The 23,240-nt window shown below is 57.9% G+C and overlaps 1 protein-coding gene across 1 annotated transcript in view; it reads right to left on the bottom strand.

The window, feature by feature from the left end:
• Positions 1-23,240, bottom strand: part of CMIP (c-Maf inducing protein) — a 220,650-nt gene that overhangs the window by 65,675 nt on the left and 131,735 nt on the right. Inside the window, exons 2-3 of the mRNA XM_051847041.2 lie at positions 15,986-16,111; positions 6,260-6,310 (exon numbers count right to left, since the gene is read on the bottom strand). Of these exons, the coding sequence (XP_051703001.1) occupies positions 6,260-6,310; positions 15,986-16,111 (177 nt within the window). The remainder of the gene's footprint in view (positions 1-6,259; positions 6,311-15,985; positions 16,112-23,240) is intronic.

Here is a 23,240-nt window from a genome sequence, read left to right as displayed (position 1 = left end):
GAGGAGGTGGGTGAGAGCCAGGGGACGGCACCCACTGGAGGGTCTTTTCCTGGGCTGCAGGCTCACTCCTCCCCCACCAACCGCTTCATGCACGGCCCTTGGCAAGGGTAACAAGAGGGCATCAGCTCGGGGCTCCTGGTCACTCTGATCTGGTCCCCTGGGAACCTCAGCCCAAGCAGGTGCCCTCCTCCCCGCAAGGGGTGAGCAGGAAGGGTCTTGCTTTCCCAAGGGCACGGCCAGGCAGGGAAGAGAGAACCTGGGCACCATCCCCGGCCCCCATGTGGAGACAGACCCTCCCCCCACAGTGGGCTGTTCCTCAGTGGTGCCTCCGAACAAGCTATGAGTGCCTCAGTTGACTGGGTGGAACAGAAGCCATGATCTTGCAAGAGCCGGTGCCCTTGGCAATGTCCTTAATCCCCTTGGTGCCAGCTTCCTCACTGTAAGAGGGGCAGTGGTGGTGAAATGGCAGCTAGGAGGCTTGAGGGCGCACATGCGCACACAGTGCACGGGGCCTTTCCTGGGGTGGGGGGCTTCCCTCCTCGGCTCTCCCAGACCTGGAGTCCGCAGGGGCCTTCCGGCTGGGGCTGCGACAGGGCCACGAGAGGGAGGGGGGCTTGAGCCGGCTGTGCTCGCCGCCTCGGACTCCCCACTTCCCCAAGGCCCCGGCTCCTTCCAGGATCCCTCCTTGCCTCCTCCACAAACAGCATAGCATGGCTCTGAACCTCACAAGGACTCGGTGAGGGAGGGGTGACCATCGTGCCCATTCCACAGATGAGAACACTGAAGCCCAGGTAAACCTGTACACTACAGCCACCACCCAGCACTCACCCTCATGCTCACCACTCGAACACACACACTCTCACACTCACCCTTACACACACACAACACAAACCGCACACATTCACACACACTCACACATTCATACACTCACATACATTCGTATTCTCACACACACAGTCACACTCACATTCTCTCACACACGTAACTCACATGTTCTTTCTGACACACTCATTCACTCACATACATTCTCACACACACAGTCACACATTCTCACACACGTAACTCATGCACTCACGCTCACATATGCACACGTTCTTTCTCACACACACTCACACATTCATGCACTCACATACATTCTCACACACATTCACACATTCTCTCTCATGCACAAACTCACATGCACTCACACATTCTCACACACTCACACTCATACATTCTCACACACATGTTCTCTCATGCACACACAACTCACACCCACATGTGTACATGTTCTTTCTCACACACACTCTCACACATGCCCACGACTCACACACCCTTCCCCACTGGTCACTAGAAAGACAGAAGCCTACACAGGGTGACCATGAGGCTGCAGTCGCCCCAGAGGGTTGGGAAACCCTGCTGGGGAGCGGGCGGCAGCAGAACTGGGGCGGACAGCCGGCAGGGACACCAGCCTGGGCGGGGACTCTCCCAAAGCCAAGCGCATGCCTCGGCCCCATCAGCCCAGAGGCAGGAAGGCAAGCCAGCGCCTTGGCCCACGACAGGCTGCTCCTGGCCCCAGCATCCCCAGGGATGAAATCGCTTGGCTTCCAAGACTTCCGTCAGCAGCCCAAGGAGCCCCTCTCAGGCAGCAAATGGGCACAGGTACCAGAAGCTCCGCACGGCAGAGCAGGGGTCTCTGGCATCTCGGGGCTACAGTGGGAGCCTATGCCAGCTTCCTCAGCCCAGGACTCAGAGCCTGGGGGCCGGGGCTGCTGGCGCAAGTGGGCCTGTCCCTCACAGTGGGTGGCACTCGGGCCTCTTACCTCAGGCACAGACACAGGGCAGTGTCCTCAGGGCTTTGTGCACATGCACACACACACACACAGCCCCTCAGCCTGCAGCATGCTCCCGGCCTCGTCACACTACCTGGGCTGTCCCTTCACAGCCCCGCACACATGCAGAGGCCTGTCTCCACGGCCTCTGTGCACCTGTGCCGAGGGAGGAACCAGGCCTCATTAGTGCAGTGCAACTCGTTGTGTTCTGGGTCCTCCTGGAATTTGCCTCTAGGGCTGAACCCCTCAAAGCAAACAGGGCAGCCTCCCCAGGGAGCCCTCAGGACCTGGGGCTCTGCTGCGGTGGATGCTGGGAGGCTTAGCTCTGCCTGTCCTGGCTGCCCATAGCAACTCCACAGCCTCCTTCCTGGGGCCGGAGATGCCAGCCCTCCTTCTACAGGCATCCAGGGCATCCTTGAACCTCCTAACCACCATTTGCTGAGCTCAGGAGGGGCAGGTGCTACGGCACAGTGGACTAAGCCGCCACCTGAGATGCCAGCATCCTGTATTAGAATGCCAGTTCAAGCCCTGGCTGTCCCACTTCTGATTCAGTTCCCTGCTAATGTGCTTGGGAAAGCAGTGGAAGGAGGACCAAGTACTATCTGCAGACCCAAACGCTCCTGGCTTCAGCCTGGCCCAGCCTAGGCTGCTGGGGCCATTTGGGGAGTGAATCAGGTGAATCATTGCATGAAGATCTCTCTCTGCCTTTCAAATAAATGAAATACATCTTTAAAAAAAAAAAAAAAAGGCCAGGAGGAAGCACAGCAGCAGGGCCGTGGTGGTCACATTCCTCCCCGTTCCTGGTGGCCTTGGGCAAGTGACTCACACGCACTGAGCTCAGATTTTCCCCTCTGCAGATGTCGATAATGGCAGCGTCTGCTCAGGGAGACAAGGTCACCCACAAACTACAGTGGCCAGGGAGCCACGGGGACACACGGACACGACGCAGCTCCGAGCAGAGGCCACTGAACAGCGCGCCCCGACATGTGGATGCAGGCAGGAACACGGCGTGGCAACGCCATAGATGCTCTGCCTCGTGCCACCAGGCGACCTGAGGCCCTCATGTCGACAGCACCTCCCCACCATCCCTTTCTGGAAGCTTCTCAGACACGCTTCCCCGTGTGCCTGCCTTGCCTCCCTGCATGACCAACACCAGGAACACCACTGCTGAGCAGGGCTAGCTCCACAGGCTGCAGACTGAGGTGGTAACCGAGATCTCTAAAGCCCCAGACAGCCTGCACTGGCTGCCTTGCGGGCCACGCTGCCCCCATGGGCAAGGCCCCAGGGATCCCAGCACAAGTCAGCAGATCGAGACAGCGGGAGCACCGTGCTGGAGGCGTGATGATTCCCAACCCGAAGAGCATATCCTGTGTGTGTCCCGCACCCGCAGCTGCAACAGGCCAACGTCTACTGGTGCAGGGGAAAAAAGCCAAGAGCAACATCTGGGGAATTTAAAAACTCAGGCTGAGGGTGAGGGCTATTTAAATATCCTTAATTCTGATCTTCTACTGAGTTTTTCTCAGATACAAATAGACAAGAAACAAGGAAAGGAGAAGGACAAACCCCAATGACGACAGAGGAGGGGAGAGAGCGGCCGCGGCCGTGTCCCGAGTGCTGAGCTGAAGAGTCCCAGTGTAACAGGCAGGCACGGTTTGACCAACAAGGAAGCAAGATGGCTCCACAGAGCTGGACTGCTATCTACTACGCACCTGTGAGACAATCACTTGCCTTCTCTGAACCCTGATTTCCTTATTTGCTGGATGACAAAGGATCAGAAAGCCCCTAGCCAGGCCTGGCACATCACAGGGACTCCATACTAGCTTTTTGTTTGTTAACAGGCAGAGTCAGACAGTGAGAGACAGACAGAGAGAAAAGTCCTCCTTTTTCTGTTGGTTCAACCCCCATGGCTGGCGCTGCACCGATCGGAAGCCAGGAGCCAGGTGTTTCCTCCTGGTCTCCCATGCAGGTGCAGGGGCCCAAGCACCTGGGCCATCCTCCACTGCCTTCCCGGGCCACAGCAGAGAGCTGGACTGGAAGAGGAGCAACTGGGACAGAACCGGCACCCCGACCGGGACTAGAACCCGAGGTGCCAGCGCCGCAGACAGAGGATTAGCCTAGTGAGCCGCAGCGCCGGCCAGGACTCCATTCTTATACCCAAATTAAATGAGCACTTGCTGGACCAGTAAGCAACAGAATCAGGATTCAAATCCAGCTTCCCCAGCTCACCCCCCTAGGCAACAGAGCTTCGTGTTTCTCTGCCATTGTAACAGGAAAGAGAGCGTGGCAAAGGGTCAGAGGACTCATCAGGGTACAATACTGAGATACCACTGCCACCTGGTGGCAGCACACCTAAGTTATTGCAGGGGCAGGGGGCAACTGTAAGGGGTAAAGTGTCTTGTGTCCAGTGTCTTGTGTGTGCCTAAGACACAAGGCCATGCTTATACAGTGACCATGCAGCTTGCCTCCCTCCACCTGGCCAAAGGGCTGGCACGCCGCCAGGCAGCTGCCGGCGCCTGGACACCCCCGACTTAGGTTTCCTGGATGGTTTTTTAATTTAACTGATTAAATTTACCAACCACAAACAAACCGGATGCTGTCATAATTAAGTGCAGACATCCAGGTTTGCGTGAGACCTGCTGGAGACACAGGGATCCCAGATCCATCAGTTGCTGCAATCCCACAGGCTGTCTTGGACATCTGATGGTCATGAGCCTGGGCTTTTCAACCCAGTCAGAGTCCCTGAAATGCTGCCTTCTGTGCCCTGCTCTGAGCCATCCCTTGCAGCCGGGTTCACAGTCAGAGATTCCACAGGTGCTGCCCGCTGGCTAGCGCTCCGTGGATGCCACTGAAGACAGCCTCCTCCACTGGTCTTGCAGTTTTAAATGGGGCATTCTCTCCAAGCCTGCTGTGTTGGGAGTGTGTCTGCCAGTCTAGCCCACGCCATCCTGAGCTAAGGAAGTCAGGCTGTCACTGACAGAGGACCCACACGGGGACACCACGGCAAACAGAAGATGCTCTAACTGAGCCCTGAAGGTCAGGTGACTCCCCTCCCCCCGCCACCAACGCCAGTGACATTCCTCGTTCTTGACTGCTCTGGTACCTAACTGATAGACGGCCCCAGCAGGTCCTGACGAGTGCCTGCCTGTCCCGTGGGCACCCTTGTACCTGGGCACGCCGAGAACCAGGCACCAGGGATGCCCCCCCCCCGACAATGAACTCTTGGCAGCAGCTCTTGGTGCATCAGCAGGTGTGTGCCCCTTACCTTCTTAGCTGCCCCCCGGTGCCTTCCCACTCTGCTATATCCAGAAACAGGTACTTGAAGACCAGTGTGAACCCCGCCTTGATCCTTACTAATAAAAGGGCCTTGGACTCCACCTGCTTCACCTTTCCCATTTGTAAAATGGGAGCAATGGTGATGATGGCACTCATGAAGTTGTAAAGTGGGTGAGATGGACACGAGGCGCCTGGCACAGACCCTGGCACGCAGCAGGGGCTCAGGACGTGCTAGTTTCTTCCCCTTTGCAGCCCCAAATTGGAGATGCCTGCTCTGCTTCTGGGACTCTGCCCAACAGACTCAAAGTGAGAACACGGGCTGCTGACCAGGAAGGCGTGGAGTGCCCCTTGGCAGGCCCAGGGAGACAGATTTCCAGGGTTGTCCTTCCACCCTCCGTCTGTTGTGGCAAGGGCCCCTGCAGAGGCACGAGGGGAATGCCGAGTCCCACGCAGGCCAGCCGGCCACCCCCCTCGGCTCTCCAGCTCCCTGTGAGGATGACAGCTCTGGACAGCCACCTGTCATTCCAGCCACTCCCTGCTGGCTTCACGGAGCCAGAGCCTGTCACAGCTTGTTTGGACCCATCAGAGGGCGGGAGTGACAGGCAGACAGGACGAGGACGCGCAGCTCGCCATGTGGGCTCCATGCTCCGGGCCCAAGGTCAGGGCCTAACACCAGGGCCCCGGAGCAGCACTCAACTCCCAGGGGTGCTCAGGGCCCCTGCCTGGGAAATTTCCCCCAGGTCTTGAAAGTCACTGGCAGGAGACTAACTCCCTCTCCGTGCCAGGTAACTCTGAACCATCCAGCACAGAGTTGGAACGGAGGAATGAGGCTAGAGAGCCAGACAACTGGAAAGAAGCAGACTATGGAACAAGGGCTGGGGTTTTGAATCTCAGGCCAGCTGACACTTGCTGTAGTCTTCCCAAGTTCAGGCAAGCCAGCATCTTGAGCCCCTGAAGTCCGGGCTCTCCAGCTCCTCAGGTCACCTCATTCCAGGAAGGAAAAGTTGCACGATCCTTTGGAAAGCAGGGAAACAGCTGGATGGCTCCCAGCTGGGCAGGAACGCCCGGTCAGCAGGCAGGGGACCGGGACCTGAGCTCTCCCCTTCCCAGCCCTGGGTAACACGAGCCTGACTCTCATGGCTGTGCTGCAGCTGAGCGGTACAGTCAGGACTTACCTTCCACTGCAGGGAATGGAACCACTGGTCTCGCAGGTAGCTGTTCGCAGCCTGCAACGACAAGAACAGGACAGCAACGTGGTCACCAGCTTGCAGCAACTCCGAGCATCTCACAGGTCCAGCAAGCAAGCCCCAGCCTGCACACAGCCCCAGTTGGCTGGACAGCACTAACCGTGCACACATATCTTGACTTGCCCGGCATGGGCAAGGGCCGGGATGAAATGGCTGGGAGCAGGGCGCAGGTGACGTTGGAAGCTGGGGGGGTCTCCTTTGCGCCAGGCCTGCCCTAGCTCCCAGCCTTTGTTATCTGCCTATGCTCTCATCAGTTCTTTAGACACAGCCTTGTCACGGGCTTCCGTGACTATGCCCACTTCACAGAGAGAAAAAGCAAGATCCCAAGACCTCACAACTAAGTGCAATACAATCCAAGGTGGGCTGGCTTCCAAGCTTGTGTGTTTCACCACGACAGGGTCCTGACAACCGCAGAAGTCAGCGCAGGAAGACAGGCCTTTGCTCAGGCGGACCCTGGTGAAAACCCACAGGATGGCAGTGACACCTGATCCTCCCTGCACCTTGGGCAACTCAGCCTAGGCTCTCCCGTCCGTAAGATGGGGACGACGACCTTGATCTTGCAGTGAGGCTGCGGACAATTCCTGTAGCAGATGTGGAGCGGTGCTGGGCAGCCTCCGTCGTTACTGTCCTCATCAAGCCCACTCGCCACCACGCGGCTTGAGGGAGCCACGGCCTGCCTGGTGCCTGCCACTGCTGCTTGCACCTTCCTCTCTAGCAGCCCTGCTAATGGCAACGGCGATGCTGTGTCTGTGGGTGCGTCAGACGCAGTGCCCAGCCCCGTGTGTGGCCTGGCTTGTGCAGTCCTTGCAGGGCAGCCCTGAGAAGTGGCAGGTGCAGCAGAGACTCACTTCAAACCCTACAGATTCGCCCAAGATTCCCAGTGAGCCTCGCTGGGACACAAGCTCTGCGGCCACAGCTGAGCCTCCAACAGGTGTGGGTTCAAAGGCCTTCGACTACCCAAGCCTAGGACACCTGTCCAGGCCACAGAGGCTGAAGAGGGGAAGCAGCCCCGGGTGGGGCCTGACTCCTGGGCTTTCGCCCATTAGCACCGACCTAGCGTGGCGCCTGGCACGTGCAAATGTTCCATCAAAAGCGGCGTCAGTGGCAGCCGCAGCCGGTGTATACTGACCAGTGCTTGACAACAGTGTGCACCAGTTCCCTGGGTGTCCCCGAGCCAGAGCTGGGAGGCGATGTGAGGGCCTTTGCCCGCAGCTGGCTGGCTCCAGTACCCCAGCCCTCGATCGCCTCTCCGCTTCTCACCAGCATGGTGGCTGGGGCAGTGGGGCAGGGGAGAACAAGCCATCCACATCTTAGTCGGCTGTGGTTAGGTTTCCTGGCATGGCAGAGACTGCAGAGGTGGGATTGAGCTGGGGCTCTTTATGGGTAGCTTGCTTGGATCATCCAGGGGCCCAATACAATCACAAGGGTCCCTGTCAGAGGTGGGCAGGAGGTCAGAGCCAGAGGCAAGCAGAGGGGATGAGCCAAGGAGTGGATGCAGCTGCAGAAGCTGAGTGGCAAGGAGAGGTCCTCTCCCAGAGCTTCCAGAAGGAGCCAGCCCTGCCAATGCCTTGGCTTCAGCCAGGCAGGACACGTGCTAGACTCTGGACCGCCACGACTGTGCTCTGTGTGGTTTTGAGTCAGTGGTCCTCTATCCCAGCAGCAATACGAGGTACTCAGGAGGTACAGCCAGGTGTACAGAGCGGACGTGAGCCATCCCCTTGACCCTGGGGGCGCAGAGTGGGCCTGGGCGGTGCCTGTCGGGTGACCCTTGTGGGACCCAACAGCCAATCAGGACAGAAAGGAAGAGGGAGGCAGAGGAGACCCATGCCCCTCCCTCTTCTGTATCCACGGACCCCACACACGGCCCGGAAAATATGTGCCTGTGGGACCCCACACCACAGGGGAGGGGACCAAGCACATTCTGCCTGTCGCTGTCCACCCTGGGCCTGAAGGAATGAACAAGTGAGTGGGTGGGCTCTGAGCCCCTCGAGGGCTGATGAGGTAGGGGACCCGGGAACCGAGGAAACACAGAGTAAGAAGCAGAAAAGCCACGTAGACCGGGCAGCAGGCGCTGACGGAGACTCCCAGCCCCGCCTGGGCAGCCAGATCCACGCAGACATGCCCTCCCGCATGGCTGAGCCCTGCCCTTCCCAGTCCTGGGTCTCCCAACTTCCGAGTCTTCACCGGGCCTTGCAGCCTGCACCCAGCAGACAGCGTGTGACAGGTCACCAGGGCTGGGTCAGGGGCTTTGGCTCTTGAGCAAGTGATGTGCAGATGGGCCAGGACTAGGTACTACCCCACTCCCAGCTACCGCGGCACCAGTCCATCACCCAGGTCCCGCCTCCAGGCCCCTCCCATCTTCCCAGTGCATTCTTCTCCCCATGCACACCTAGGGCACCTGGCCCTGCCTCGCCCACAAGCTGACCCTCCCCCGATCCCCATCTTCTCTAGTCCCACAGCTTCTCAGAGCCCCTGTTCTACGGCCCGCAGAGACCACCCACAGGCCTGGCAGTGTGCAGGCAGAATCCACACAGGCCTCAGTGTACCTGCCAGAAACCCAGGGAGCTGAGTGAGCCCCCTACACGTGCGGCAGGCCACACAGATGTTGGCCACAGAGAGGGCCTGGCGTGAGCCCTCCTGTACCTGTCCCCAGGTGTGCAAGCTCAGCAGGGTCAGAGGGTCCTTCCTCCTCCCCGACGGGCAGACGCCCCGGCCAGGTCTGTCCACAGCAACGCATCCGAGACACGGAGGGGCTGTAAGGATCTTCCCGCCCAAGGGCTCAGTCTCTCCGTTTACAGAGCTGAGAACCTGACAAGCTACAGATTCACACCCAAGCAATGTGCACATTTGTGCAGACACCACACACACAGATTCTTACACCCGCAGACACTCACATACTCCACACAGATCCCCACGTAGCCAGATTCACACTCATGTTCCACACAGACCCACATGTACACACTCACACCCCTACACACACACATACACAGAGACCCATACATACCCACAGACTCCACACAGACCCACATGCACACACTCACATCCCTACACACACACACAGACCCATACACACCCACAGACACTCACATACTCCACACAGATCCCCACGTAGCCAGATTCACACACATGTTCCACACAGACCCACATGTACACACTCACACCCCTACACACACACACAGATACACAGAGACCCATACACACCCATAGACACACACATACTCCACACAGACCCACATACACACTCATACCCCTACACACACACACAGATACACAGAGACCCATACACACCCACAGACTCACACACACACTCCACACAGATCCCCACGTAGCCAGACTCACACACACACTCCACATAGACCCACATCCACACACTCACCTCCATACACACACACACAGGGATCCATACACACCCAGACTCACACACAGACTCCACACAGACCCACATGCACACACTCACACCCCTACACACACACACACACAGAGATCCATACACACCCACAGACATTCACATACTCTACACAGATCCCCACATAGCCAGACTCACACACGCTCCACACAGACCCACATCCACACACTCACACCCATACACATACTCCACACGCACACTCCACAGACCCACACACACAGACTCATAGCTCCCCAGATCTACATGCACACACAGACTCACCCCTAAACACAGAATCACACATACCCCCAACACAATCCACACACGATGACACCTCCAAACACACACACACACACATGCACACACACTACACAGCCACTGTGCAGGCAGCTGTGGACTCTACTAGCTGTGCAGGCCTGGGCGTACCGGCAACACTCTGCCTTCACCCCACCGACCAGGGCCTACCCACGTCCCACAGGCCAACCCTGCAGCCCCACCTGAAGCACCACCTCACCAGAGTGACTCCTTGCAGGTGCCTTCCCCTCTCCCTGCCACAAACCTCACCTCTCATCTCCCAGCCTGGACTTGCCTGTCTCGTCGTCCTCCTCACTGACTATGAGCCCTGGAAGGCAAGGATCACACGGGACTTTTGCACACTGAGTCCATGAAACCGGTGAGCCTGGCTGACGTGTTCAACAAATGAATGACGGGCAGCATGGACACAAGGGTGACAGATCCACCGATGCAAGATGGGTAGATGGATGGACAGATAAGACCAAAGGACAAACAGACAGTGGAGGACCGTATATCCACTCTGCTCCCTGAGGTAGGGCTTCAGAGGAACTGTGCATCCCCGACGCCCTCTCTCCCCCAGCCTGAATCTAAGGCTCCAGATACAGGCATGGCCACGCTCTCCCGGACACCTATCATGCAGCAGGCATGGTGCCACGTGTTGACATAGATTCTCATCTAATGAGACAAGTATTGGGTTTAGTTCACCAAGAAAGCAAATGAGGCCCAGGGCCAGTGAGAGCTACAGCAGGTTAAGCCACTACCTGTGACACCAGCATCCCATGTCGGCGCTGGTTCAAGTCCCGGCTGCTCTGCTTCCAATCCAGCTCCCTGCTGATGCACCTGGGAAGGCAGTGGAGCATGGCCCAAGTGCTTGGGCCCCTGTCACCCACGTGGGATACCTGGATGGAGTTCTAGGCCCCTGGCATTGTGAACATTTGGGGAGTAAACCAGCAAACAGAAGATCTCTCTGTCTCCCTCTCTGTTGCTCTGCCTTTCAAATCAATCACTCTTTTTAAAAAGAAAAGAACATGAGACTCATGGAAGTTCTTCCCGCTGCCTAGGGTGACTCAGCCATGGTGGTGTCATCGAGGTACGTGTAGATTCAGGCTGGAACCCAGACCAGTCTGGCCCCCAGGCTGCTCCCTGCACTGCCCACTCTGGGACACGGCCAGTGAACCTGAGCTCCCCTGGATGCCCATGACCAGGGCTGGGAACCAGACGGCATTATGACCACACTGTCCCTGCAAGGTGGCGGCCCTGACAGGAAGCAGGGGAGGAGGGACTTGGCCCCCTTCTGTGAAAATGAGAGGGTGGGACTGAGCGCTCCTCCAGACGAAGGGGCTGCCGCTGCTGCAGCCAGACTGCGACCAGGCGGCCAGGCGGCCAGGCGGCCGTTTCTCCCTCCAGCTGGCCTGGTCTCTAAGGAGAGAGGATGCGGGCAGGATGCTCTGCGGGCAGGCACCTCAGAGCGGCTTCCAGCAGTGGGCGGCCCCGGCAGGGACAGGATGCTTCCGTCTCCGCACCACCCTGCTGGCGGCTGAGCCAGGGCAAGCCAGCGCGGCAGAAACAGCAGGCACAGCAGTGCCCCGAGGTCACTTCGAGGAGGACCGCCTCATCCCCAGTGCCCATACTAGCACAAGCGTCAGGCCTGCTCGGACCTCCTCCCCACTGCTCCTGGCGATCGGTCTCTCACAGTGAGGGCCTGTTTGCAGGCAAATCTGCCTCATTTCCTCTTTGAAAGTTGCCAAGTTCTCTCTCATTGTTGCATTGTGTGGGGAAGTGAGGAAAACAGCCCAGGGAGCACTGGGGGGCACCGTCCCCAAGTCCCCTTCCCCGGTCCAGCTTCGCAGGGAGGCACAGCGCGTGCTGGCAGACCGGAAAGGTCTTTCTGCACGGCTTCCAGTAAGAAAGGAACCCACCCAGTCCCCGCCTTGCTGCCAACACTCGGGGTACAAAGTTGCCTGGCCAGCCTCCCGCGGGGTTTTTGGAAACACGGCTGCCGAGCAGGGCCGGGTCTCTGGACCGGTCCCAGAAAACAGCAGGTGCCCCTGGGAAAGACGGGGTCTCATAATCCCATCTCGCCTGAGCCCTTGTTGGAGGAGTAGTAGGCTCTGTCCATCACCGCCAAACCCAGTGCTAAGAAGACAGATGGATGCGCTGCCTGCTCCCCTGCCCCCGGGGCCTGCAGGAAGCGCCCCCCAGGACGCCTCCCTGATGCCGTTTCCGTTCTCGAAGTACAACGAAGACGCTCGCACAAAGGGCATCAGGGAGGAAAGAAGCAGGACCTTACTGCCGCCAGAGATTCCAATGACATGGCATTAAGGGGAACTCCTGCTGAAAACACAAAGCTTCTAGAAACAGCGGCTGGATCCGCGGGGGAGGGCTGGCGCCTCTGCCCGCGACTGGACCTGCAGGCAGACTGCTCGGGGTCTCCTAGCGGGGAGAAGGCACGAGTGCCTGAAATCCTCTTGGGACCTCCCTTGAACCATTGGGTCAGGTCTCCAGGAGGCACTGGTTCAAGTTCTAGCCAAGCAGGGGCTTTGTAAGGGGGTCCCTGGGAGACACAGAGGACAAGGTGGAGGAGGGTAGGGAGGGAGCGAGCAAGAAAGGGAACTGGTGATGCTCTGGCATGGAGAGACACACGGGGAGAAGCCTGCGGAGGACACTGGGCAAAAGAGAAAGAAAAGCAGACAGACGGCAAAGGAGAAAGAGAGAGGACAGGAGATGGGATGAGAGAGAGAAAGAGAGAGAGAGAGATGGAGGAAAGTGTCAGAGATGCAGGGGGTGACAGGAAAAGAGCAGGCAGGCTGGGCCAGGGAAGGGACACCGGGCCCCTGGAGCCCCCTGCCATCGCCCCAGGTAGAGAACTCTGCCCACCCGCAGGATGGACACCTGTGGCGAAGCTGAGAAGCCCAGAGAGGGAGCTGGAGCCCCAGGCCAGGGTGTGAGACCCACAGGAGAAGGCCAGCGCCGCCCAGCGAAATCTTCTGTACTGGACATGTCCTTCCCCTGCTCTGTCCACACAGCCGCCAGCGACACGTGCTCCCAAGCACCTGAGACTGGCCAGTGGTTTCAGGAAGTACCCTCTTAACTGGACTGCACAGGACTGCACTGGTCAGGGCATCTGAATTCCAGGGACACGCCGGTGACAGGCCTTGAGCCCCGGCACCCCTGGCTGCTCTCAGTCCCCTCCTGTCCTGGCCAGGACCTGGACTGCTCTGACATCACGGCTCCAGGTCCCAGCACAGCAGGCCCTAGGCCAAGCAAGACGAAGCAAAGACCACACCTCTGTCCCAACAGCATGTGGGCCTTACCAGCACCGAGCAGAGCTCTGCCCAGCACCCCTGGGGCACCAGGTGCCTCCCTATTCACCCACAGCGACCTCCCGGCCTGGAGCCCACCACCAGGGCAGCTCGGAGCCCTGAACAGGACAGGACAGCTGCACGGCACCCAAGAATCATGGGGAGGGGGGGCAGGAGAGAGGCAAATGAGGACAAGGAAGCAAGGCAGCAGCCAACCCGCACCGACCACCCAGCCCGATGACAATGACCACCAGAGAGAGCCCCGATGGCCAGCAGGGGCTGCACCCACCTGGACGCAGCGTCTGCTCCCTTTGCTCTGAGTGCAGCCCTGGGTCTGAGGAGCTGCTGGCTGCCGCTGCCTCCACCTCCTCCTCCTCCTCCTCCTCCTCTCCTGTTCCTGTTTCTGGCTGTGCCAACCACTGGAGCCAGGGGACAGTGAGCCCGCCCGCCCGGTGCGTCAGCACCGCAGGGGGAGCTCTGACGCGGAGCCACTGCTGGCCACAGCCGGCCAAGCCTGGCCGAACAAGTTATCGCCGCAGGGCTTGCAACCGCGGCTCCGGTTAACAAGATCCCTCACGCCCAGCAGGGAAGCAAGTAACACTCTGGCCTTCTCTGGGGGCAGGGCTGCCTTCTCTGCCCACCAGAGCTCCTGCCAGAGCTGTGACCATCACGCCCGGGGAGGAGCTCAGGGCTGCCCCGGCGCTGCGGCCTGCGTCTCCTTGTCACTCACACGTCTAGAGTCCCTTCCATCCCTTAACAGCTTTCAGAGGCTCCCTACTACCCTGATTATGGTCCGAGGCTTCAGCAAACAGCGTGCAAGACCTAGCAGCCCTGACAGCCCTAGCTGTGCACGCAGCCTCAAATCCATCCCCCACCCTGGCACTGCAGCTACAGCAAACTCCTACACACTCAGGCTCGGCTCCCACAACCCCCTGCCCAGGGCATTCCCTCCACCCCCACACATACTCCTACACACCCCTACAAGCCCAACACTAATGCCCATCCCAGGGCAGCCTGCTCTGGCATCCCAGGCCCTGGCAGCCAGTCCCTCCTCTGGGCTCCCAGTCCTCAGAGACAGACCTGTGTCCCAGTTGGTGTTTCGGGGATCACTTGTTTACGGGGATGTCTCCTCAGAGGGTGGGGGAGCTCTTCTAGGAGTGCCCACTCCCGTCCCCCCAGCACAGGGCCGAGGCTGGCTCCCAGCACTGCAGGAATGCCACGCACCCCTCACTCTCTCCCTCGCTGGCCAGGGATGCCTTGGTGGCCCACCCAGTCTCCCACCCAGGGGGCTGCCCTGGCCATAGCCATCAGACTGCGCTGTAGCCTGCGGCGGGGAGGCTTAGGGGGAGGGGGACCAAGTGGACCCTGCACTAAACAAAGTGGGAGACAGAGAAGACAGAGGAGGCAGGCACGGCTTCTGGCGTCCTCCATGAGCTGCTGGCAAAGACCGGGGCTTTTCTGAGTGCCGCTTAGTGGGTTCCCAGGGCCACGGAGCTGAGCCCCGCTCAGAGGCAGAGCCGGTACCACCACACCACCCAGGGCCACTTCGGAAGTAGGTCTGGGGGCATCTCTTTGGGCCAAGAGCAAACCAGTGTCCCTGGAGAGACACAGGGCTAGGAAGAAAATGCTCCTCCGAGTCAGGCAGAGGCAGATCTTTCTGCCGCCAGCAGGTGGGCAGGCTTTCCTGGACGAGGAGTCTCCGACTCGGGGTTCCTGACTGCTCCCTGATGCGACCGGCTGCGTGTCCCAGGAGGCGCTGCGGGAGCGCCCAGACCACGTGTCCCAGGAGGTACTGCGAGAGCCCCTGTATTTCGCCTGCCACTTCTTGCTGGCTCTGCCCCCGGGCTCCGCGTGGTCCTGGTAGGGCAATCAGTCTGAGCACATGTGGCCTGGGTGGTCACTTCTGAGATTTTCTAGGAGGTACTGGAGGAAAAGGGACCACTCTCTTTAAGGCTGCGAGCTCTGAGATGGCGCGTTAAGGCTGCTGTGCTGAGATTCTCCCTGACACAGAAGCGGAGCCAGGGAATGGAGGTGCTGCGTGAGAATGCGATGATTTGACCACGGACCCAGCTCCGCCTGAAGCCGTGGCTCGGACCTCCCAGTTGTTTCAACGGTCATGCCACGGCACGCTGTTTCAGCTTCCCTGCCTTGAGTAATGCTCGTGTCACTTCCAGCCACATGTCCTGACCAGACCACGCACACACAGGATGTGCGTCTGTTTCTGAGAAGACAGCGTACAGTTCCCTCAGTCTCCAAACACTGAGCTCAACGAGAAGGAAGAGACCTTCTCACTCAGCGCAAAGCCAAGGGCAGCCTCAGTTGCCCATGTGCTTTTCATGGCTTTCTGAGGCCAAGCAACCTGCCTGTGTGCCTCAGTTTCCTGATATGAAACACGGAGACCATCTACATGCTTCCCAGGACTATTATGGGAACTCAACGAAGACACATAAAGCTCCTAGACTGTGGCAGGCATGCACCAGGCGCTCAATTCATGCACAGTCCCTCTTTTTTGTCTCCAGCTGATGGCCTCTTCTCCTTGGGGAATAAAACGCGCTAGGCTCAACCCCCGCTCCTGCTGACAACTGGCCGCATCTCTCGGAGGGCGGGAGGAGGGCGCTGGCGGGGGAGGAAGCCGGGGAAAGTGCGTGTTCATGCTCACGTTCTGGGGCCTACCTGCAGTAGGACTGTTCCCCCGGGGATCGTGAGCTGTAAACAGTACTTCGGAGCATTCTCCCAGGACAGCAGCTGCACGTCCTCGATGGCGCTGTAGGAGACGGAGTTTTCCATGTACCCGGTTGGCTGCAGCAAGAAAAGAAAGAGACCCACACGGTTAGGAGGGCAGGTGTACGTCCAGGGCTCGAAGGGGGTCCCGTGAGTGTCCCCACTCTGGCGACAAGATGACAGGGCTGGCATGGAAACGCGGCCAACCCAGGGGACCAGGGAAAGCCTGGGGCTCCAGACTGGCAGCGGCCAGCTGCAGATGAAGGTGTTTCTCACGCACAAGACTGGAGGGGCAGTGGCAGGAATGGCTGGGCTGGAGGGAACATGGAGCAGGGGCTGAGGACCAGTCACAGGGCACAGCAGGCAGCCCAGCGGCTACCACCCACGCCCACCCAGAAAGCAGCAGGAGTGCACCCAGAGGGCTCCCTCCTTCCTCTGTCTCCAGATACACATTCCCCACTCAGCACGCAGAGCCGTGTTCCCAGAAGACAACTCCACGCTCCCACTCCCATGCAGAACATCCTCCAGGGGCTCCCAGAGGCCCAGCTGCAAAATCCACACGTGTGCTCCCCACACCAGCGGGCTGACAGCACCTCAAACTCAAGAGCTCTTGGTCCAAATGGCCACGGCCCCACACCGGCTTAACAGCACCCCCATCATGGGGAGCCCACGTCCCCCAGACCCCAGCACTCAGCCGGGTACAGCCTCCCTTCGGTGCTCACCATGCCCTGCTTGGTTACCTGGAGACTCGCACGCAGGACTACCTGTCCAGCTCTACCTCCTGGCCAGGCTGCAAGCTCTGGGTGGCCACTGCGCTGACCCGGAGCCTGGCCTGTGGCAAGGACTCAACAGTGAAGGGTGGGAAGAAGGAGAAAAGCTATGACCAGTCAACACTGGGGCAGGGGCAGTGAGAGGGGGGCTGCGGGATACCTAGGCCACCAGGTCCCAGCAGCGTCCCTGTCCCTCTGTGCCCAAAAATCCAGACCTGAGACTCCGAGACACACCGACTACCATGTCCCAGGCCCTCCAGTGTGCCAAGCGCTGCCCTGGGCACTCGGTAAGCAGCGTTTCTCCTAATTCTCACCATGCTCTTGGGGAGCAGGTGCTGGGGCCACTCACACCGCAGATGAGGCCAAGGTTCAGGAGGTCAGCAAGCTGGGAGCGGCCTGGCCAGGACCGGGCACAGCCCTCCGACTGCAGCACCAGTGCCCTGCCCGCTACACTGAGCGGCAGGCAGGAGGACCATGCTGTCTGAAGTCCACGGACCAACACGTGAATTTCACCCTGCGACTGAGGGCCCCCGTGGGGACTTTCCACTCCAGTATCCAGCTGCCGAAGTAGAAAGGCGCAGGTGCAGCGCTGATGGTTTAAGCTACCTCAGTTGCCTTTCTCTGATCGGGCACCAGGCTCAAGGAGTAAGAGTGACAGAGCAACTGATTTTTTTCCCTTCATCCCTTTTTTCGCTCATTCACTTGGTAGGTATTTACTGAGTGTCTACTGCATTCCAGGGGGCCTTTCTGGGGGAGCAGCAGTAAGACAAGACCCCAAACACCCACAGCAATAAACTTACACAGAGTGGCAAGTGCTATGCAAAGAATCGATGCAGGGTGTGGCGCCAGGTGGCTGATAGCAGCGGCCTCCAGGGAAAGGTGGAGGGAGCCTACTCCAGAGCCCCGTGCAAAGGCCTAGGGGCGCGACAGCTGGGAACGTTTGGGGAGCTGGCTAAGAGACACCATGGGGAGGCAGGCAGGCCCATGGCGGAGGGGCCTGCAGTTCCAGCTGCAGTCCAGATGTCACGGTCCCGGGGTGGAGTGTCGCAGGGCCTTCTGCCAAGTTTAACGCCATCCCTGGGACTGATGTGGGAGAACAGACCCAGGAGAAGGGTGGCAGAAGGAAGATGGCTCCAGGGGACTTGGTGGTGGGTGGGAGGAGGCAGCAGCCAAGCTCACCCCACCCTTCTCCCCAGGGTGTCGCTGACCCCTCGGCAAGGCCCCCAGGCTGCCAGTGCAGGTGGCTGCTGTGACCTGTGACACAGTGCACCCTGAAGTCGAGCTCAAGGGCCCGCCCTTCCCCTTCCTGCCCATCCCAGCAGCCCATGCACTGCCACGTTGTCAGCTCTCTGCAATCAATGACTCAGCGCTAACGGCACATCTTGTCCCAAGCACTATCAGTGAAAACCGGGGCTCGCTGGTTGGCTCCACGCTCATGTTCCTAACAACCACGTTCAAATATTGATCGTCTGTCTCCCCTGCTAGTGTCTCAGCGCTGCGGGAGCAGGGACGTGCACCTGCCCTGTTCCCTGTGCCTGCACGGCTGGCGCCTGTCACTTATTTTCTTAACAAATCCACGAACGTCGCACTAACCTAAGGAAAGTGGGCATCTCTGGATTACATATAACCAACCAGTGCCAAAGCACTCTCAGGAAGCCGCTTTCTTTGCTATTTTCAAAGATCAAAGTTAAAGGGGCCAACATTGTAGATCAGGAAGCTAAGCTTCTGCCTGTAACACCAGCATCCCGTATCTGAGAACTGCTTCGAATCCCGGCTGCTCCACTTCGGATTCAGCTCGCTGCCAAAATGCCTGGCAAAGCAGCAGAGGGTGGCTCCAGTGCTTGGACCCCTGCACCCACGTGGGAGATCTGGATGGATTTCTGGGGTCCTGGCTTCAGCCGGACCAGCCCCAGCTGTGGCAGGCGTTTGGGGAGTGAACCAGCTGATGAAAGAGATCTCTCTCTCTCTCTCTCTCTCCTCTTCAAATAAATAATCTATCTTTAAAAATGTAAAGGCAAAATCCTATTTCAGGAAGCAGTGGCAGCTGCCCAGGGCCCCAGCAAGGCACCAAAGGCCTTGCCTTGGTGACTCCCATCAGCCAGTGGACAGGGGCTGAGATGTGGCTGCTAGCAGGTGTGGCAAAAAATCATCGCTGGACCACTAAGACACAGATATAAAAATTCATGCCCAGTCCCAGCAGTCGGGAGCGCGGCCGCAGCACTGCAGAGCGCAGGACAACCACGGGGCATGCGCTGGGTTACCCAGCCCGTGAGGCTGCTGGTCTCAGTCCTTCAGAGTTCCACCCTGGGCACCGCGCAGTGCCTTAAGGCTCTTACTGGCCACACGGCCTCCTGGGAGATATGGAGACATTTGAGGCTGCACACACCAACCCATGGCCACACAGTCGGTGACGTGAACAATGCCTACAGTTGCGTGTGCTGAGATGCTGCTCGGGAGGGAGCCCCAGGCCACCTCCCGAGCCTGCTTCTTTCTCGTGACCCTGCCTGAACTGCAACCAAGGCTTTTCGGGAAAAGGCTGGGTTACAAATAAATACACACTGCTTCAAAAGCGGCTTTCCCACTGCTGGAACAGTGTCTGGTCACAAATAGAGCTTTATGAAGGTCCAATAAGACCCGTGTTTGGGTCAAGTGCTGTGTGCCCTTAGGCAAGTCCTGCACCTCTCTGAGCCGCCTTCCCCCAACCGTAAAACGAGAATTTATTTAACTGACAGATTTATTGGGAGCACTAAAGGACATGCAATTTGTCAAGGGCTTGGTCCACCTTGTACACTGCTGCGTTCAATAAAAAAAGCAACTGTGAAAAAGACCAAGTTTCGTCTCTGGGGCCTTCCTCTTATTCATGCCCCCCCAAAAAATCATCAGACAAACCCCAGCTGTGGGTCCTCCCTCCAGACCCACCTGACCTGTGCTTGGCAAAAACAAGGCAAATCCAAGCCACCGTTCCCGCCAAGGAGTGGAGGGAGACGGGACCGGCTGGGCCCTGGGACCCCAGGTGGGAGACTGGGACAGGAAAGGGACATGAGGTAATACCCAGGGAAATCAAAAGCAGCCCTGACTTCAGTGACAACGGCTCAGTCCAGGCTCGCGGGCAGCACCCGAAGCAGCAGCCTGGGGGAGGGGTGTGCCACAGAGCAAAGTGTGCGTACCTGGGGACTCCACCCCAACTTCCTCACTTCTCCCCACACCCGAAACTACTCCACAGTAAAATGTTTATTAGGAAAAATTAACTGCTGCTGCCGCCACCGCCCTCAGCCTTCTCACTGGGCAGGAACACAGGAGCTTGCAGGAACACAGGGTGGTCTGGGGGTCAAGGTCCCTGAACCTGGCTGCTCTCTGGAGCAGGTGCGGCCAGCATGGAGCAAGGAGCCCGGCCGTCCTAGGTGCTTTCACGCTGTGGGGACAATTTGACAGGCTTATCCATCGATAAGCCCCAGGTCATCTGATCACGGCCACTGGAGCTGCAGTGGGAGATTCTTGCGTGGAGTAGGAGGTTCAGTTAGAGAGACTGAAAAGTTAATATTCTCCTCCACGAGGGAAGCTAGGAATCCCAGGGTGTTATCTACAGGGTGTGTCTCAGAGAACAATAAACAGATTAAAACCCTTTTCTAAATACAAGAGCAGCTCAAGACACACTGGATGCTTCCATTTATAGGACATCCAGGAATAAGCAAAATATATAGGGGTACTTCAAAAAGTCCACAGAGGGCCAGGTATTGTCGTGTCCCAGGTCACGCCACTGGATGAGATGCCGGCATGCCATACTGGAGTGCCTGGGACCCAGTCCCACCTCCACTTCTGATCCAGTTTCCTGCTAATGCACCTGGGAGACAGCACATGACAGCTCAAGTATTTGGGTCCATACCACCCACATGGCAACCTAGCCTGAGTTCCTGGCTTCTGGCTTTGATCTGGCCCAGCTCCGGCTGTTGCAGGCATTTAGGAATAAGCAGCACGTAGGAATCAACCAATCAATCGATCAATACCTCTCTCTCTGGCTGTCTTCATCTCTTCCTGGCACTCTGCCCTTCAAATAAATAAATAAGTCACTTAAAAAAAAAAAGTCCATGGAAAAGGAGTTAAAAGATAAGCTTATTTTGGTGCCAAAACCATCTGAAATGTGTGCACATGAGGTATTCTCCAAAAAGCCTTGGAAAATGTGCACTGTAATAAAACTACAAACAGAGGCTGGCACTCTGACACAGCAGGTTAAGCCACTACTTGCAATGCTGGCATCCCATAGAGTACAGGTTCAAGTCCTGGCTGCCCTACTTCGGTTCAAGCTCCCTGCTAATGTGCCTGGGAAGGCAGAAGAAGATGGCCGAGCACTTGGATCCCAGCCACCACAGGGAGACCCAGATTCAGTTGCAAGCTCCTGGATTCAGTCTGGCTCAGCTCTTGGAGGCATCTGGGTAGTGAATCAGTGGATGGAAGCTCTCTCTGTGTGTCTCTCCCTTTCCCTTTGCCTTTCAAACAAATAAAATAAATCTTTAAAAACAAAGAAAGAAACTACATGTAGATTTTTTTTTACACTCAAATAAAATTATCGCTAAATTCCACTTTTCCACAAGCTTTTTGCAGTATCTCCATATCTACAAGAATAAAGACATTAAAAACATGTTTAATGGAACTGGCATTGTGATGCAGCGAGTTAACCCACCACCCATGACACCAGCTTCCAGTACAAACATCAGTTCAAGTCCTGGCTGCTCCACTTCCAACCCAGCTCCCTGCTAACACACCTGGGAAAGCACTAGGTGATGGCCCAAGTCCTTGGGCCCCTGCCACCTACGCAGGAGACCTGGAAGAAGCTCCTGGCTCTTGGCTTTGGCCTTGCCTAGCTACAGCCACAGTGGCCACTTGAGTGAACCAGTGGATGGAAGATTCTCTCTCTCTCTCTCTCTCTCTCTCTCTCTGCCTTTTCCTCCTCTCTATATCTCTGCTTTCAAATAAAATAAATAAATAAATCTTTAAAACATCTTTTTCTAAACACTGGAGCAGGACACGACCTACCGTGTGGCTATGTTTATAGGATGCTGTGGGACATGCAAACCACAGGGGCTGAAGTGAAACAGCCAGTTGCCCACAAAGGGGTGGGGGAGGGGCCCAGTGGGGGTGATGCATTCTCTGTCTTGCCTGTGGACTGGGGCTCAGCCGTCCACACCTTTCCTAACGCCCAGATCTGCACACCTTTAAAAGGGAGAATCCCTTGCAAGCCACGACCCAGACCTGACTGTGAAGGGCAATGATGCTGAACTGTGTTAAATCTTCCATACAAAGCCCACCAGGACCACTCCCGGGCGCGTCTGTGATTGCCCTGTTGACCATTCTCATGCGTTTTTACAGCGGCAATGTCACACGTGCGTATGCTTTCATGAAGCCTTTCTTCCCATTGCATCTCACGCCGCCCCGTCCGCCAGCAGTGACCTGCACTGGTGGGCATCGCTGCAGCAGCTGGCGACCGCAATGCCAGCACCTGTCTTCTCTCTGCTCCTGCCCGTCCCCCAGTGGACAGCACTGGCGTTTCAGCTCTCGCTACTATAAACAACTCCACGGTGAACATCCCGGTGAAGCATGTTTTTCTGCCCTATATTTAGGATTATTTCCTTAGGCTAGATTCCCAGAAGTAGAATTAGTGGGACAAAGGCTAAGAGCATATTTTACGCTGTTGCCAAATTGCCCTCATTAGAGACATGTTAAGGAGAACTGGGGGGAGTCCTGGGGTGGGGGGGAGGGCTGCGTCTCGGGCCACAAGCTGGACTGGAATGTTCTAACCCAAGCGAGTTCAGTGTGACTGCTCAGTAGCCAGGTGCCCACTGCGGGGTGCTGGAGGCCACAAAGTCTAGCGGTCAGGGTGCTCTTGGCTTTGGGGACACTGCCTTCCCATGGGAGTCACAACACAGATCAGTGAACCGTGCTTCTCCTTTTGTTTCAGGGACTGATGTGGTTTTGGGGTCTTGGGTTTGCCAGACTAAGAGAGCAGTGCCCCCACCTTTGTTGCTGCAGTGAGCTCCTGGCCCATTAACCCTAAAACTTGGGGCTACAGGGGCCTTGTGGAGCTCCCAGATGCCTTCAGATCTGACATTCCCAACTGTGCCCCTCTGCTGGCTTCCCACTCAAACAGGGCTGGGATGGGGTGATCACCCCCTCCCCCCACCAAACAGCTCCCCATGGAGGCCCTGATGCTGGCACGAGGCCCTCAGCTTGCCCTCCCCCTTTCTGGGGAGCTGGCTCCCTCTGTCTCGTACTGCCTGCTGGTTCCCATGGGGATTTCTCCAGAAGCCACTGTGAATCATGGCTCTGCAGCCCCTAAAAACAGAAGCGCTCTAGAAAATCTCTCCGTGGCCTTGGATGTGGTCGCCACAGAAGCCTCACCCAGCAGCACAGCCGGGAAGAGCAGGGGCAGTCACAGGTGTGCG

The sequence above is a fragment of the Oryctolagus cuniculus genome, chromosome 18 (assembly GCF_964237555.1).
Source record: "Oryctolagus cuniculus chromosome 18, mOryCun1.1, whole genome shotgun sequence".
Lineage (NCBI taxonomy): Eukaryota > Metazoa > Chordata > Mammalia > Lagomorpha > Leporidae > Oryctolagus > Oryctolagus cuniculus.
This window is presented reverse-complemented; position numbering and strand designations above follow the sequence as displayed.